The sequence below is a fragment of the Poecilia mexicana genome, unplaced genomic scaffold (genome assembly GCF_051168715.1).
Source record: "Poecilia mexicana isolate PSO_F unplaced genomic scaffold, ASM5116871v1 scaffold_22, whole genome shotgun sequence".
Lineage (NCBI taxonomy): Eukaryota > Metazoa > Chordata > Actinopteri > Cyprinodontiformes > Poeciliidae > Poecilia > Poecilia mexicana.
In genome coordinates this window covers 2,407,403-2,426,444 of record NW_028263391.1, presented here as the reverse complement: position 1 = coordinate 2,426,444, position 19,042 = coordinate 2,407,403, and the positions used below count along the sequence as shown (strand labels likewise).

The following is a 19,042-nucleotide window of genomic DNA, read 5'->3' as shown; positions in this document are numbered from 1 at the left end:
TTCTATGCTTTTTTTGGCTCTACTGGCCAGGAATGTTGGTTATGAGAGGGGAAAGGTCAATAGGCTGTGATTCAAGCCTATGACAGCTGCTTCAAGGACTGAGGCCTCAGGACAGGGGTCGTGAGCTTTGTGCCTGTGTCACCGCCGTGCCACATATTCCATAATTTTAAGTGTAAAAAAAGACATTGTTTCTCAGAAAATGTTCATCTGTGATGAAATTATCTCAACTTATGTTAGGGGTAAATAATGAGTGACCTTACATACTAAGAAAATGGGAAGACATAAGGGAAATTATCCAATATTGGGAAGAGAATCCAGGACACCTGCCTCGATTACTACGGCCTTTGCAAAATCATCCCTTTAATCTGAATTTTTCTTCCATGTGCAGCCAGGTGCTTTGTTTTATTCTACAAAGAACTTTGTAGGACAAAAAAACAAAAATCCTTCTGTCCAAGACATTTCATGAGAACTCAAAGGCAGAACTCCCAGAACATTGTCATGGAGATGTTCTGGGAGGCTGGAGAGATATTTAGAGAGAACATGCAAACTCCATGCAGAAAGACCAGGGCTGGGAATTGAACCCAGAACCTTCTTGCTGCAAGGCAACAGCTATACCAACTGCACCACTGTGCAGCCCACTCCACACCCAGTGTTTTGCATTTATGTTGATTCTTCTAACATCCATTCCCTCACTTTCTGCATTATTTATCACTTCTTACCAGTGTCTCAACATTTCAACATATGTGGTGCTGTGTATAAGACCAGAGAAATGCTTGTAAATACTTCACTTATTACAGTTAGCAGACATAGACTTTTTTATTACCCTGATTTATCCCTAGATAAACTGGGTCTTTCCATTGAAACACAGTTGTGTTCAAAATAATGAGTACATTTTAAACCTCTTAGAGCATTATTTATTCCCTTTGGGAATGCTGACCAGTTTACTCCAAATTGAAATATCAGGAAAACATTTATTAGATAAACCAAAAGAAAAAAAGGAAAAGAAAACATTAAACTGCTCAAATAGTTCACCAGACAAACTCAGCATTTTTCTTCACAAACATTTTCTGTACGGATGGAAAATGTTTAAAAATGTAGATTCTTGTGTGAATCACTGAACAAATATCCATTTATTCATTGTTCCTGAGAAAAGCATCCGTGGTGCACAGAGCTGACCCACTTCTGACACCAGTCAGCAGGTATTTAGCAGGTTCCCCAACCCTGGTCCTGAAGGCACACTGCCCTGCATGTTTCAGGTCAGAGACAGTCCTGTACACTTGAGTTAAATGGTGAAACTGCGTCTTGAGCAGTTTCTACAGAGCTCTGCTAATGTAAGCTGAAGCAGAGGAAACATCTAAAAGTTGCAGGACACCGGCTCGAGAAAGATTTGAGACAAGTGCTTTTGACATTTCTCTGCTTCTATACACCAGATTAAGATGATTACTGTTCATCAAATGCCTGTTAATCAGCCATCAATTGAAGTCAGGTGTGCTGAAGCAGAAAAACGCCTAAAACATGCAGGGCGGTATGCCTGGAGGATCCAGGCTGGAACTATATACAGCCTCTCTAAATTTCTTTGTCTTGCGTAAGAAACAGAATGTTTGATGTCACACCACAGGTATTGTTCTTTTTAAAGGTTCAAGGATTGGGGTAGTTGCTCAGTAATTATCCATGATTCCTGGTATGTGATTCTTATGCCCGATACCAAAGAATGAGTAATGTCCCCATGTCAGGATGCATGACAGTGTACTGTGGCTTAAATTCAGGGTTTTGGGGCCGTCCAACACTTTGCAGGAGCTTGAGCCCAGTGGAAGATGTCACTCCATTTCTCTTTAGGCCAGTTAGTGTGTTTGGCAAATGTAACATCTTTAGCACATCTTTTTTTCACCAATGAAACTTTGTGAAGTTCTTATCCACAGTTAGAGTTTACACAGACCTTTTCTAATCATCAACACAGTTTAATGTTAGTTGTTTTTTATTTTGGTACTTTGATCCAATTAAAAGATTTTCACTTTCTTCCACATCTTTCTGGCTTTGCATTCCATTTGAAGTACTTAAGATAATGTCTGTGTCCATAATTTTCTGTTTCAAATAAACTTTTTAATCAAACTCCATGGTTCTTCTGGACCTAATTTACACCAAAAGGAACGCATTAAAACCAACATGTACAATATCTGTAGCTTTAAACCTAAAATATATCACAATTCTTTGGGAACTAACAACCTGGCTGAACATCTCATTATACTGTTGTGTGACTCAGTTCTGCTGTTAATTATTCTTATCAGTAGAGGGAGCTACTGGAGATAAATATTTGTTATATGTAGTGTATTTTAAATAAACTATTTATTTCTATAGATATTTAATTTCCCTTAGGGATGAATAAAGTATTTTTGAATTTGAAAACATTTGAAGACTCAAATACTTTTGAGTCTTCAAATGTTCTGACGAGTCTACATAAATGTTTGTTATCCAAAATAATTCATTTGATGATGCTAAGTACTTCTGACACCACTAAGTGGATTGGATCATGTTCTAGATCAGGGGTGCCCAAAGTGGGTCCTGGAGGCCCGGCATCCTGCATGTTTTAGTTCTCTCCCTGGTGGTAGTAACAACCTTTTCAGCTTGTCAATGTTCCTCTTAGGCCTTCTAATGAGCCATCATTTGATCCAGGTGCGTTAAACCAGGGAGAGAACTAAAACATGCAGGATGCCGGCCCTCCAGGACCCACTTTGGACACCCCTGTTCTAGATGTTTGGGATGTGTGAAAAATAGAAAAAACTCTTTGTTCAGCAGTAAACAGATCAAAAGTTAGTGCTGGACCTGGGCTACCAGCCACCATGACATGCTCCATCCTCTCTCTGAGCCAGAACAACTTAAGACGAACAGACATTTTGATCTGTTTCACTACAAAACAGAAAACCCCCGGGGCGTTTTCAGAGGAAAGCCTGAAAATGAACGTTTTTAAAGTCCATCCTCAATACTTACTAACATGCATATTTTACTGAACTTCACACATGACAAAGATTGTTCTTCTGTTGTTTTTTTTTTAAATTATTTTTATTTTTACACTTCAACAAACATTAAAACTGTGCAAATGTATGGAGACAGTTGGATGAATTTTTGCCAACACTGGAAAACTCACAGGAGCCACAGAGGAGGTCCAGCTGGAAGCTCCGGCAGGAACTCAGCTCCGTCTGGTCCCTGGAATACTCTGGACTCCTTTGGACGGTTCTGGTTCAGCTCAGTGGTGATGCTGTGGACCCTTGTAGACTTTTAGAGGGAGTGGCAGTCAGCCTGGGCAGAGAGCCTCTGCACTCTACAGAAATGCTTCACTGTTGAAGTTCAGTATTTTCTGCTGACAGGATGTTTTCCTCCCCTGCACAAAGTTCTACAGGTTGGCTCTGGACCGCAGCTCAAACCCAACTACCCTGTCAGTTTGATTGTATAAAATAAAAATCCTCCAGCCAACCTGTTTCACCCTGACTCAGAGCCGCTGAGCCAGATGACATACAAGGTGGCCATGATGAGACATGCTAGGCTGGCTGAAAATAGTTAGTGAAAAAAAATTACTTAGAATATTAGGTTAAAAAAACTAGTGCTAGTGTGACATCAGCTAGTTAGCCTGATAGAACCAGTCTGATGAAGACCTCCTGTCACTTCACCACTCAGTTTATGGCACCGGTTCTGATCCAGTGGTGCTGGTCTGAACTGTAACTGGCACATTTCCCAGCATGACCCAGTAGGCAAGTATGAAACAGGAAGTCAGGCACAGCGTGCGTCAGGGGCGAGCCACACCAATGCCCTCACTGTGACGGGCACGTCGGTTCTGGGTAAGGTCACCGCGGTGACGTCGTAACAGATCAATTCACACACAACCAAGACACACACACAGCTCTGCAGTCCATATAGCAACCAGAAGACAAAGCGCGCTCTGATTGGCTGCTTCCTGTCCTCCAGCCTGACCGGCCTCCAGCTCCACTGATCCTTCCCATTAGTCTTGGCGGTGCAGATCTTGCACTGATGAGGTGATGTTAGACGAAGAAGTTCCTAACATCAGGGGTCAGGAAGGTCGGATGTATCCACGGTGACCTGTGGATCAACAGAATCGACACAAATACGTTCAGCGGTCAGGAATCGTGCGTCGCCTTGGCGAAGACACTGCAGGTTCAACAGAAGCGACGGCCCACCTTGATGAAGATGGTGTCATCTTTGATGTAGCTGCCCGTCTCCAGGACGCTCTGAGCCACGAACAGAGGGCAGCCGGAGGCGATGTTCATCTCAGCCGTGGGGCGCCTGAAGCTGCTGCTGTGCGGATCGGGCTTGAAGGCGTCACCCAGGTGCTTCCTGGAAGGAGTCTGGTCCATCAGCATCAGAGTCACCTAACACACACACACACACACACACACACACACATTAAACAGTGAGCTTATTCTGTAAACACACACAGAAAGCTCACTGCGACTGCCGGACATCAACTAACGGTTCTGCTTACCAATCTTTGGACAATTCCACAGTTGTAGAAAAGTGCAACTTACTCAGTGGGGACATAAACTGAACACAAATTGTGTTTACTTTAAAAAGCTGTCAGAAAAAATAATGTCTTGAGATGTGGAAAATATAAAACAATGTATGGAAGTAAAAATTTGTAAATACTATTCTTTATAGTTGGATTTAATTTGTATGCCTGTCCAATAAGGAAGGAGGAGGGAGAAATGATACAGGGAAGGGACACAAGACTGGATAACAGACTGAAGAAAGTAAGAAAAGAAAAGAACAAGGAGGAAAAGTAGAAATTATGCAAGGAAGTAAGAAAGGACTGGCACAAAGAAACAGAAAAAAACAGACAGGAGTCCAGCACAAGGAAGGATACATTTTAGATTTGGGAACACAAATATCTTTCTATTCTCATCCTTGGTGATGGTTAAATTCAGCAGTCCACACTTCTGGTAATGTGCTATTTTTTCATTCAGCACTTCAGCTAGCTTTGAGAGCTCGTAGCACACTTAGCTTCCCCTAAATCAGGGGCGCCCAAAGTCGGTCCTCGAGGGCCGGCATCCTGCATGTTTTAGTTCTCTCCCTGGTTTAGCGCACCTGGATCAAATGATGGCTCATTAGAAGGTCTAAGACGAACAGTTGACTTGCTGAAAAGGTTGTTACTACCACCAGGGATGTCGGCCCTCGAGGACTGACTTTGGGCACCGTATAAATTCTAATTTATTTGGATGATTTTTTTTTTACTTTCAATTGAATGAAGTTATAAGTCTCATTCTAAATATTGTGTTGAAATTTTTATCAACTGTTACTACATTTATATTTATGCTCTTATTTTGAAGTGAGTGCAGCAGTTTTGTTTCCTCTCCTCACGTTCTCCCTCTTTTTCCCTTCCCAATAACTTTATTAAAAACACACACATACAGGAACAAAATAAAACACAGTATACAAAAAATAAACATACATACAATGATGTCAAAAATATATTTGGCACTCAAGTGTTGTAGTCTTTCAAGGGCAGAAATAATTTGAATTCAAGATTAGCATTAGCATTGATAATGAGAACTGTTGACAAAAAAATAACCAACCATTTGGTTAGCTGATGCTAAACATGGTATTTAGCATTAGCTCCTGCTAAGTACTCTGTTGGTGTAGTGCTTTGGTACTAGTGGAACTAATATATCTGACTAGTGCTTCAGGGTTGGAAAATAACTTTTTACTTTTCCCACCACTGGTTAAATCAAATTTCTTATTTGTCCAAAGCACACAGACGGTTGGAGGGACCGGCTCTGGCTGGAACCAGCAGTATCTCCTCTAATGTTCATAATAAATGTCCGGGCAGGAATAACCCGAACCACAAACTATCACGCAAAGTTTTAAAATTTTGACTACAGTAAAGAGAGTTACATCTTCAATTTTTCCCCAAAGAAGAAAAAAAAGGGATTTTTCTGTTTTTTGTGCTTTTTAAAGAAAATTTTGAATCACCTAAAATTGGTGTCAGATTTTGACAAATTTTGCAACCAGAACAAAGTCTCTGATTGGTGCAGCTTTAGCAACCAGACCTGTTGATAATGAGAACTGTTGACAAAAAAATAAATTCTACAAAGAATCACAATTCCTAGTCCTGGAAAAGAAACCTTATAGAATTGTTTTGAATAAACAATTCACATAATTTAAACAGAATCTCCAGACCGTTTGAATAGAAAGATTGGTCTCTGAATCCAAAATCACTTCTGAATCAAATTGTGACCCAGAAACAAATCCAACTGTTAGACACTGAAAGACTTCCAACTGTAGTAGACCTGCATATTAAAAACATAGAGAATACAGACAGTACCTTCTGCTTGAAGGGCCAGGGCAGCAGGGCGTCGTACTCGCCCTTCATCACCACAAAGAACAGCGACAGGTGCGTCCCCTTGCCCATGCCGTCTCCATTGAGGTAAACCCGAGCGCACATCTTGTATCCGAAATATCCGGTATAAAATGGCTGTGAATACAGTGACAGCGTCTTTCCTGCCACTGCTTCCTGTTTCCGTCTCTTGTAGTCCCGGATTTTCCAGATTAGAGTCCCATTGTAGCTAGCTGTCTCCAGTACCTGAAACCTCAGGTCCATGTCAGCCAACCGGATTTCATGGACGCTCAGCATGTCGTCGTGCCGATTGAGCTGAGTTTCCAAAGACGCTGGAAAGAGAGAGGAAATATCTCCATCAAGTTTGGATTACCTGGTCAAAAACCTTCAGCTAGCCACTGAAACCCGGAGCATCGACTAACCGAGGGTGTGAGTGGATCCGGACCCGCTCCGTCCCCCCTGCTCCAAGGTGGCCAGTCGTGTCCGAACATTGTCCACCGTTCCTCGTAAGGTTTCCACTTCTTCTCTTAGTCGACGCAGTGAACCAAGCTCTATCTCCAACGCCATCAGCGTCTCTGAATGCGAGCTCATCATTTTCTAGGGAAACACAGAGAGGCTCCGATGTTTCAGTCTGCAGGACACAGAAAGCCTCAACACAATCCAACAACGAGACTCCTGGGCCATCTGATCCCAGTAAATGCTCAGGCACACCCAACTGTTGCATTCAGCCCTACTGGCTTGAGACTCGCTGTCAGCAATATTTTATGTGATGTAATTATGTGTTTCATTGTCTGTGAAGTCTTCATGGTGACATGATTGTTGGTGATCTAAAAAACATTGGGTTATTACCCTCAGAGAAAGGATTAGAGAAAAGTGGGATTAGGATTTCTGGGAAATGCCTCCTGAGAGAGCAAATCAGCTGTGAAACTGGCAAAGGATCCGGTCCACCCTCATCATCTCCTCTGAGCCTGCGCTGCCTCAGCCCTGCAATAAACTCCTCCAGGATCTGCTTCCAGTTTAGAAGGTATTTTAAAGTCCCACCAATGCTTCCCAGGTTCTGTTAGTTGGTTTTAAATTGCTCAGGGTGAGTTGTGTTGGAAATGTATGCAGATGCAGAAGGAAGCAACTAGGGGCACACAGATCCACTTTTTTTTACTTCCGATACCGATATCAGAGGTTTAGTATCGACCGATACCGATCTGATACAGAAAAACAGCTGGATTTAATTAAAATGTTTATTTTTTTAAACGCAGACATAAATGTTCTGAATTACTCATTTATTTGCTAATTCTGCACCAGAACAGCAAACTGAAATGCACCAATAGCTTCAGTAGCTTGTCAAATATGGAAAAACAACTTTAATTTGCTCAGTCACAGCAGTTAGGAGTAGAATAGCCAATGTAACAAAAAGAATAAATTGTGACTAAGTTTTAGTCAAATTTAGTCACAATTTGACTAAAACAGGTTGACTACTTTGGTCAAAATGTAAAAAAAAAAAAACTGTAACAACTCAAATGGTTCAATTATGAATTCTAATCATAATGTAAAAATAAATAATAAAGCATGATGTCACTCAGACTACAAAGCATAGAACTAGACTGAATAGATCTACCCTTATGGGAGGGGGCACAATGTCACTGATACCCAATCTAGAATTTTTCTCCAATATCAGGACCGATACAGATATTGATATCGGATCAGTACATCTCTAGTTGTACATCCAAGGTTGCCTTAATGTAGTGACCCTAAATATAAAAAAGGGTTCATCTTACCCCGTCCTCCCCTACCTGCAGGTTGGCCAGCTTCTGCTCCGTCTGCCGGTTCTTTTCCCGCAGCTCTTCATTCTGGCTCTCCAGCTCCGACAGTCGGCTGTTGAGAGCAGGAAGCACCTTACACCGCTCCATTAGCTCTTCCTTTACGTTGTCCACCTTTAACCACAAACGCTCTTCAGTCAAACCTTACTCAATTTGGCCTTGATTGCCCCCATTTAGTTGCTATGGTTACCTTGTTCTCCAACAAGCAGTTCCCTTTGACCATCATTCTTAGATGCTCAGCTACGAAGGTCGAGTCATGCTGCCTCATTTCTTGATTTAAGCCCTAAGGCACAGGAAACACGGCGCATGACACATACACAACAAGGTGATAGAGAAAGCTCATGTGAGAGATCAATGCTGGAAGATTAATGATGAGAGAAGAAGAAGAGAACATGAACAGGAGTCACCTTGAAGGTGCAGCCGTAGCGGTGGAACAGACAGCTGACCTGGGCTTTGGGACAGTCGTGCTGGTGGCTGGTCAGCTGAAACAACACAAACATTCAATGAACCAATGGATCCCTTCAAAACCAGCTGTGGTTCCAATTCTGCACAATTTGACCTTAAAATTGTGCAAAATTGGAATTACAAAAAAAATGTTGGCTTAATGGAAACACAATTTCTAAAATGAAGATAAAAAGTTTTTGCGCTAAATGAGGCGGTTTTTCGGCTGCATCAAAATTTGTGTATTTCCAAAAACTGCAATGGAAGCACTTTTTTCACTTCACATGATTCACATGGCCAACAACTGGATGTCACTGCTGGTGGAAAAGACAAAGATGATGACGGAGGATGATGGTGTCCCGTCTTTTTAAATAACTTATTGCATGAACAAATTTATTCAAAAACCTTTTTTAAAAAGGTTTTTGGGCTGTAGTGTCCTTTATTTGTAAGTGCTAAGACAGGAAAGTAGGTGAAGAGAGAGGGAGGACATGTGGCAAAGGTCACCAGGCCAGGAATTGAACCTGTGACGATGACTAAGGCCTCCCCATGTGGGCTGCACATAAACCCCTGCACCACCACAGCACCCCATTCATGTGTGATTTTAAATGACAAAAATTGTAGAGCCGGCTGCACACTGTTCAAATAAAACCAAAAACAAATCGTCATCATCCTGCTACCACTTCCTGTTGTCGTCTACGTTATTTCCGCCAGTAGTAACATTTGTTTATCGATCATGTGACTTGTGTGATGCAAAACAAGTGTTTCCATTGCAGTTGAGCGTAATTCATTTATTTTGATACAGCTGAAAAACCAAAGCAAAGACTTTCAAACTTTGCATGTTTGTTTTCATAATTTCAAATTTGCGCAATTTTATGGTTAAGGAAAATGCAGCCACAATATGTTGCTGTGCTTGGAGGGGCCACAAGAGGGCAGCAGAGAGGCTTCAGTACCTCACTCCGGGGCAGGGAAGAGAAGGAGCAGTGGTTGGGACAGGACACAGGGAACGACGGACACACAGTCTCCTTGTGTTTCTGAAAAACAGTTTCATAAAACATTTTAATGCAGCCGGTCCTACAGGACACCAGCAGCTAATAGAGCACTATTATTATTTATATTCTTCAAGAATGTTTCCAAATAAAATCTGAAAAGTGTGGCCTGTGTTTCTAGTCAAGTCCCTTTATTTTCTGACAGCCGTATATGTGACAATTCATGACAAAAGTAGAAATAAGTCACCACAACAAAAACAGACAAAAAACAAATAAAATCCACCAGTTTTTGAGAAGATAATGAGTTTAGTTTTTTTTTCTTTTTTGTTTGTCACCGATACCCAGTCCAGAGCTTTTTAAACATCTGGGCTGATACAGATATTAATATCGGGTTGCTGCAGCTCCTGACCACTGAAGCAGAGCGGTGCTTCCTGATCTCACCTCAGAGCATATCGCCTAACGACTACTGCGCAACGACAGCCACACTTCTCACCGGTTTAAAACGCCTTGCTTACCTGTAGGTCAGTCAAAGGCATCTTGGTCATGCAAAATTCACAAGTGCTCTCTCTGTGTTTACATTTCCACGCTAGGTGCTCAGGAATCTCCTTCCTCATCATCCTCTCTTTACATTTCCCCAGTGGACAAGGAACCTCGAAGAACGGACACACATTCAGGTGGTCCTGGAGACAGAGAGGTGGGACAGGCCGTGTGTACAACACATACTGCACCATCGGGCCAAAGGCACAGTGGAACCGTAATGGAGTGTGTGCTCACAGGTATCTGCTGCAGACTCATTTGCTCCTGACAGCCATTAGCTTTACTCCGACAGAAGACCTTCAGCGCCATAATCTCTCGATGGCAACAAACATCTCTAAAGATCTGAAACCAATAAAAACAAAAAAAAGACAGGCATTAAGAAACCCTCTTCTGATCAGCCGTTCGTGATGACATGACTCTGCTGAGCCCAGCTTTTCAGCTCACCTTGTCTTTGAACAGAGGCTCCCTGTCAGCCGGACACACTGGGTTTGAGTGACTGCAGGAAGGAAGAGGACAACGTTAGATCCCACTGGAACCGGCAGGGAGGCTGGAGGTGGAGGTGCTGCTGCCGACCCCAAGCTGTCTGTCTGTCTGTCTGTCTGTCTGTCTGTCTGTCTGTCTGTCTGTCTGTCTTATGAATCAGTCGAGTACAGTGTCGACTAAATGACTGAAGGATGTAGGCTTGAAGGAGCAGTGTTTATGTTTTCCAGGCACATAGTGCTATTTTATAACACAACCAAGTAACTATGTTACCGTCAGCTATTAAAAAAAATGCTGCATACATCATATACGACTTAAAAGAAATTTGACTTCAAAATTTAACGTTTTGAAATTGGATGTCTGTCTCTTTAAAAACTCCACCTTTAAGAGGTCAGCACAACATGACTCCTCTATTAACCCTTTAACAATGTTTTCACCAGCACTGCACTGAGAAGTAGCTCCTATAATGAGCTCAGGAGATGAACAGTTCCACCGGGTGTTTGCTAATTGCTGCTGGCTAGTCTGAAGGAGCTCAGTGAGGGAGAGTTGCTCTGTGCAGTGGAAGCTCTGAAGCTTGGAAACCGCAGCTCTGAGGAGGAGCTTCGTCCTCGAAGACGGAGCTAGGCCCACTCAGGCATTTTGAACAGCTGAACGGTTGCCATGGAGATTAAAGGATTTCTCAAATAATGCATGAAAGAATCAAAGTAACACTCCAGGTATGTTTTTGACGAGAGGATAACACAATAACATGACGGAAAGTTCAAAAAAGTTTATTTTACATCATACTGCCCCTTTAAGGTTCTGAATAACAATCTGCCCTGCTCACCTGAGGATGTCGTTGATGCAGCTCTGACAGAAGCGGTGTCCACATTCAGTCTGGCGGGGCTCACACAGGACCCGCCTGCATGCCTCGCAGCAGTATTTGGCCTCTGGCTTCTCAACAAACACATCTCGAAATCCTCCATGAAGAGGCTGGAACCCTGCAGGAGCACCTGAACACACAGAGAGGAGGATTAAAACCAGACCAACACCAGACCAAGCCACTACGGCACTACGGCACTTCTGACAGACTTACTTGGTTGAGGAGTGAGATCGCATGGAGGCCAGGGATTGGTTGAGCGGTGGGAGGGTGGTGTGATTGGGAGGGGAGCAACAAGTGAAGGTGCCACCTGCTGGAGGGGTATCTGTACTTCCCTCCCATTAGCACTTCTCCCTGATGACATGACCTGAGGAGGCTTCACAGGCAAACACACAGACAGAAATATGGTTAATCAACATGCTGGACTGAGGTTCAGCAAATCACCAAGGCAACAAGTTACATCTTTGCATGTACTGAAAATATATGTTTTCTATCCTGTGTTATCCTATTCATGTGCCTGGAAACTGATCACATAGTTAATAAGTCTTTGGTGTCACTAGTTACAAATAAAAAAAATTACTTTCCATGAATTTCATGTCTGAAATATTACTATGTCCATTTTATTTGCTCCTGTAGAGTATGTGCAGATTACTTTGAACACTGGGCTGGTAGGAGGGAGAAAAGACACCACAACAAGGTACAGAATCACCATAAGAAGAGAACAGAGAGACCAGAAGATGGGAATGAAGAGGCCATAATCAGGTCAAAATGACCACATTATGAGAATGAAAAAAGACCAAAAGAAGAGAAAAGAGAGACCACAGAAAGAGTACAAGGAAACCACAAATGGGGAATAAAAAGACCACAAGATTAGTATGAAAAGACCAAAAGAAGAGAAAAGGACCAAAAGAAGGGAACAGGAAGGGCACAATGACATCATGAGAAGGGAATAAAGAGGCTGCAAAGAGACCACAGACAGAGTGTGATATGGAGAACATAGTGAAGAAACAAAGTGACCCAATTTGTGCAGAGACACCCGGACACGTTGAAGGGACTAATACTACGTTTACCTCCAGACTCTCATCTTCACCCAACAACCTCCTCTCTGTGTGAAGGTGGTTGATGGAAGAAGGGCACTATGGGAAATAAACCCCATGAAGCTGCAGGCACTGACCGGGGTTTGGTCAGGTTCTAAAGCTTTGTGCCCATCAGCTCTCTGTCCACAGATATGTTACACACTTCTAAGTGTTTTACCTTCCCAGTGCTGAAGCCCTGGACAGTCCCCTGACCAAATGACTACTGGCCTCTAACTGCAACAGTAATGAAGTGTTCTGACAGGCTGGTGATGTCCACTGCCACTGCAATAGACTCTCACCAGGATGTCTAAAGGCAGAACAACAACCGCCATTACCGAGCTGTGACTCATCGGACGCTCTTTCACCTGAAAAACTGGGTGAGGTTGCCATTTTGGAGCTCCAGCTCCACCTTTAACCCAATCCTTCCACAAACACTGGTGAACCAAACCCTTCAGCCTCTAACTGGAAATTAGACTTCTTGACCCGACAGACCACGGATTGCAAAGATTAACAACTCCCCAACCTCACCCATCAACCTCATCACTGGGTTCCCTCACTGCTCTAGGCACTGCTGACACATGACTACCAAACCCATCATGGTGGCCGGCTGGCAGTGAAGTCTGCAGATGACGCAGAAGTAGCAGGGCTCATTAATGGGAGGAAGGAGTACGCAGAGAGGCAGGAAGTGGATGAAGGCTAATCAACAGCTGTATTTTCTAAGTAGGTTAAAAGAAAAAGGTTGGGGCACAACACACTGAACTCCTTCTGCAGGTGTTCCACTGCAGCACAGTGAGGGACTACAGCTGCACAGCAGCAGAGCAACAGGATGGAGGGGAAGTTTACTGAAAGGAAAGATCCACAAAGCTGCTAATCTTTCTTTAATGTGCTTTACATTGCAAATTTTAATTTAGCGCTGAATAGTTAATAATAGTTGTTATTATTATCTTTACAGTAGCACCAGAGACTGGTGTGAATGTGAAAGGCAATACACATGGACATATGTAGGTAGTATTTTAACTAACTGTGGACCTTTTTGTGTTTTTTGTAGTTTTTGAAATATGTAATATTGCATGATTAGACCAGTCACGATAAAAAATAAATAAAAAAAGCATTTCTGGGTGATAAATTGTCCCAGAAATTATAAATGATAATATTGTTGTTTTGAGACCATTTTAAAGTAACATATTCATAATAACATTGTGATACAAGTTCATCCTCTCAAAAACTAATAAACTGGATTTTAAATATGCAAAATAAAACATAACCACAAACAATAAATAAAAAAGGACATTAAAATCCAACACAATCAAAACCACAAATGAATCATGAAGTCTCTGTAGACAAAACTGTCCTTCAAAAAATATTAATCATCGAATGTTTTCCTTATTTTTACAGTTGAAAATAAGACATAGAAGAATAAAGGACATTGGGGAAGGGAAACTCCTTTTCAGATAAATAGTAACCTAAATGTACATACATATTTGAATTATGAATGTGAATATGTTTGAAACGTAAACCAATAAACCAAACTTGAAATTATCAAGCTCGTTTCAGTTTATCATGTGATTAACTGATTAATTGTTTATTGTGACAGGGTTAATCATGCTGGCAACATCGTGGCTTGTTCCCCGTTTGGGGCGTTTTGTTCTTATGAAATAGGAGATTATGGCACCTGATCAAAAAACCAAAGTCACATAACCACCGTTCCTCACAGCAGACTGTGAGCAGATGGTGACAGATCACTTCAAGGGTGCACGAAGAGACATGAAAGAATGTAAGGCAGACATAAAGGTGACCACCAGTGTGCCACCGGGTAGCACCTGGCAGCTGACATGGTTTCTCTTTCTGTTGCTTTTTGATTTTCTTTTTTTAAATATCTGAAGATTCAACAAAGCGGGGTTTTTTTCTTTTTTTTGTAAAAATCTACAAAACATCAGTAACTTAATTTGTTCTTACCGTAAATTTCCCAGTTCAGATACATTTTCAAGAAAAGCACAGAACAGTAAGGGTGTGTGCAAACGAGTACCATTGAACTCTATAAAACTGACACACACACACACACACACACACACACACACACACACACACACACACACACACACACGTATACAAACAGTGCACACTTCCTGTCAGGGCTGAACTGTGGGGATGTTAGGGGCTTTTCCATTGATTCCATTAGCAACACAAGCACATTCTATCTCTGTGAGCGTGACACAGTGGCAGAATGAAACTCCAAAATGACCAAAGAAAAGCCTTGAATATTCCTGAGTGTTTCTGGGAGGATTTTTCAGAGAGGTCGTGCAATGATTGTTGCCACTAAAAAATTTGCATTTCATATTAAGAAATGAATTCAAGGGAACGCTGAGGAAGACTCAATAAACTTGCAGAGAGTAACAGAGTTTAGTTTAATCAGACACAACATCATGACTAAGCACTCTGTTTGCACAAAGAGAAAGTGGAACGGTTCCTCAGACGGGGTTTTCCTGAACTCAGATCAGCTGTTACAGTCACAAAAGAAAAGCATAGGTGTCTGAATTTGTTAATGAGAACATTGCAGGGGGATCCAGGCCTGATCAGGTTGTCAACACAAACAGATCAATCAATCGCGCAAGTCGACCAGTTTGACTCGCCCGTCTTTTCAGAAGTCAGAAGTTAGAAAGTTAGGTCTGAATGCTGAGCCAAACAAAGCTCTGAAACAACTCACAGCTCAGAGCAGTTATTAATGATACCTGGAGTCCAGAGATGATTTAAGCAACAAGTATCTGGAAATACTATATCTGATTTACTGGTTCAGATAAACATGAGCAAGTTGGGGCGTTATCTACCCCCTTCCCCCCACAGTAAGGGAAAATAACATAAAGCAGCAGCAATAGAGAAAAAGGCACAAGCAGCTCAACCGTAAGGAACGTGTGTTTCGCGTTCACATTTCAAATGGCCAATACCAAGTTACGTGTTTTTCGTCAGGTTTCCTCCCAAAATCACTTTCCTCTTTCCCAAATCTACAACAAATAAAAGAGAGAAACATTTTCTGCAGCTTCTTTGTTAAAGGTTCTAGTGCTGACTAACAGAGAGTGAAGGCAATCCTCATTTATACAGCAAAACAGGCCACATCAGCTTAGAATTTTATCAATAAACTTGCAGGATTTTTTTTTTTTTTTTTGTGGTACTATTGTGATAGCGATGAAGCAAGTTTTATTTTTTTTTAGCTAGTCATGTGGCTGTGACATGCAGTGACTGCTGCATGTCACAGCGTTCATAGCACCACAAACACTAATAGTGTTCTTGAAAAACATTCCCATTTGAAACAGTCTTCTTTAGGATGTCACTTAACAACAGAAGTGTCATTTAAGCTGCACATAGTGATTGTGTTTAATCATACTTTCAAATTTACGGGTATTTATTGATGCTTTTTATGGAGCAAACAGTGGAGCAAATAGTAAAAATAACATTTTCGATAATACAGTCGTTTGTTGTTTTTTTATTAATGGAAATTTATGGAGACAACTATAAATCAAAATTCTTATCATGATGAGAAATTTTTCACGACAAATAATAAACGATTCAATAAGCGCCCACCCCTACACCAAAGCAAACCCTCCTAAACGTTAGCACACAGCGTTTGTAACCCAAAAATACGCTTATAGAATCAGAATTACAGATTTTTCAGCATATCGCATCGCATCACAGCCAAATCAAGGGAAAACTGTCCGCTCTTCGAACATTTCCAAAAATCCACCATGAGACTATGGCCACTGTTTATTATCGAAGCTGCTAAGAAAACATCCAGCATTTCTACAGTCCATTTGATAGATCATTTATGAATCAGATGCCTGAAATTCTCCTAAAATTGAATAATTCATCATTCATCCATCTGTCATTCATTAATTCGTCCAGTCAGATGTTTATGGGTTGAAATACAATGAGAGCGTTAGAACAATAGGTTGTTCTACTGGAATAGCTTTATTCTAATAGATTGGGATAACATTATTCCATTTCCTGCCAGTGACTGGAATTTTATCTCACAAGTCTGTATTCTGTTCCGTCCATCTAAACACTTCCAGACCTGCTTGTATTAACAACAGAAACCTGTCCAGCAGAGCCAATCTGTTCCTCCTGATGGATCGGAGTCATTTCTCAATCAAACCTCTCAAAACCATTCAGTTCAGCGACGCACCGGTCAGGCCTTTCCTGGCCCACAACCGATATTTGGCATTGATCTGCCAATTCTGATTCTTCATTTCAATTGCCTTCACATAAGGAATTAAGACTTTCTGTCAAATCAAACAAACAAAATTAAGGAATTACAAATGTATCCTGTTTGCTTTGCTGGTTGATATGGCTATAAACTGAAAAGGGTGATAGTTATGTTCTTAATGAATTTAACAAATAAGAAAAAAGAAAAGTCAAACTTTTTGCTATTTCTCTTGTCAATAGAGGTAATCGGTCGATTAACCATAAATCGGTTAATCAAACGATTTATGAACGATTAACCGATTCGTCTCTAAAAAAAACACGTCCTTCGCCCGTTGAGGAGCAGCAGTTCACCTCAGCCTGCTGTCATCGGCTCCCTCTGTTCTCTGAAATGAAGCTGTGGAACATCCCTGCTGTTTCTGGGAACAGTTCTGACTTCCAGTCCGTGACTCACAGCAGGTGACATCTTCTGACATCTCATCACTACGAACAGCCGCTCAACAAGCATGCGTTCATCACCCAATAACATGACCTTACAACGCTGACATCTGACCCAGGAGTCATCCTCTCTTCATCCGAGAAGCCTCCACACAGAGAGAGACACACAGTCCAACAGGAAGAATAAATGAAAAACGCCAGCAGGAGACGATCCTTCGCTGGCCCCTCACCGTTTCGCGGTGTTTCGGACACTCATCTCTCACATTACTGATGTATTTGTCAGTTAGAACCAGACAGTGGATGTAAACACACGGACTGCTAATGCTAGCGAGCGCCTAGCTTCTTTAGCATCGCCGCTGTTCTTGTTAATAAAAGGTCAATTTATCAAATCCATCAGAACACACACTCTCTCACACACAGCCGTTGACTAGGCTGATTATTACTGGTCCGCGAGCCTAAATGTCCCTCCACTCTTAGTGATGTACTGAATGTATGTGTGTGTGTGTCTCTGTGAGTGTGAGTGTGTGTGTGTGTGAACTCACATCAGTCTCCTCGGCAGGCTACAGCTCGGCGGATTCACTGCGGATTCAAACCGTTGCCGTTCCGCTGACGCTGCCGTGGAGCCTCCAGGCTTCAGGCGGACTCCTCATGGTCCAGTTCCGCTCGGCACTCCTCTGGGTTCGGTTTGTACTGTCAGTCCCGGAGAGAGAAGTTACTGGGTCCACCTCAGAGAGCCAGCAGGGAGGCCTGGGCTGATCAGACTGGAAACCCCCTCCGCTGCTTCCGCTCAGGAAATCCCCCAGTTGCCCGACGAGGAGCATACCGTCAGGGGGCGCAGCTTTCCCGGAGGCTCCAGGGAGAGAAACAAGACTGCACCACAGGGGGCGCTGTTTCTCATTTTCAAATCGAAACGCTTCTTGTTAGACTGTCCAGCACAAGACAATAGTCTAAATGCCGTCTGTGTGTAAGTAATGATTTGGCACATATATGTAAAATATATTTACATAACCTTGAAGAGAACCTTCAAGGTTATGAAGGAACTTTGAAGCAACAAATTACAGAAATTGTGAAAACAAACATAAATAAATGTAATACTGGGGCAAATCAAATTCCACCGATTTTTTTTTACCAGTTTTGATAGCCTTAATGTATACATTTGACCTTAGATCTTATTACACTTACATTCTATTAAAAATAAATAAAATGATTTAATAAATTTTTTTCTATTATCAAATTTCAACACAGTCTTAAACTAAATCCATAAATAACATTCTTGACTATTTTAAACTGGTTTTGCTCTTGAATTATTCCATGTATATTTTCAAACCTGATGAAAACTCCTCCAAGTTCTGCTCTGCTCACTTTTAAAAATGCTATAGTAAAATTGCAGTGAAAATTTTTAAAATTACATTTATTGATATTGTATAAAACAAAAAGATGCCTTTTAATACATGAACTGCATAAAAAAACATTTCCCCTAACTGCCGTGAAATCAGATACAAAGCATTTTGTGTTCTAAGTCAGTAAGGATTAGCAAAAACCATTTCTATTAACTAAATACCAGAATAATGAGGGATTTGTTTCTGAAAGATGCACATATTGTTTTGGTTTTTAGACGTAATTGTGTTTAAAACTGAATAAGGTGAGGAAATGTTTCAGGTTTTCTTTCACAGTCTTATTTTAATAGTTTTCTGGAGTCTTGGCCCGTTTCTCCTGTAATTTGGTTTTTGATATTGCTTTAGGAGTAATGGCTTCTTCCTCTCTGAGTGGCCTTTGAGCTCCTGTCTAGTAAATGGGAAACAAAAACACTGAGACAAAACTGACAGATATATTTCTTTAATCATCCTCTCTGAAGAAGACACCATAGATAGAATGGAGTT

The 19,042-nt window shown here is 41.6% G+C and overlaps 1 protein-coding gene across 2 annotated transcripts; it reads right to left on the bottom strand.

The window, feature by feature from the left end:
* Positions 1-951: 951 nt before the first annotated feature.
* Positions 952-17,988, bottom strand: traf3 (TNF receptor-associated factor 3). 2 transcript variants are annotated; one of them, XM_015012866.2, is made up of 14 exons: positions 17,705-17,988; positions 11,674-11,833; positions 11,425-11,590; positions 10,563-10,614; positions 10,356-10,460; positions 10,097-10,261; positions 9,546-9,626; positions 8,562-8,636; positions 8,345-8,437; positions 8,113-8,268; positions 6,763-6,937; positions 6,329-6,672; positions 4,188-4,379; positions 952-4,089 (listed from the first exon to the last, which is right to left on the bottom strand). In XM_015012866.2, exons 2-14 carry the CDS (start codon positions 11,819-11,821, stop codon positions 4,054-4,056), a joined length of 1,788 nt encoding a protein of 595 aa, XP_014868352.1. In that variant the 5' UTR covers positions 11,822-11,833; positions 17,705-17,988; the 3' UTR covers positions 952-4,053. The 2 variants fall into 2 exon arrangements, with proteins under 2 accessions (XP_014868352.1, XP_014868353.1); XM_015012867.2 differs by having other exon boundaries at positions 8,128-8,268; positions 17,705-17,987.
* Between the last annotated feature and the right edge of the window lie 1,054 nt (positions 17,989-19,042).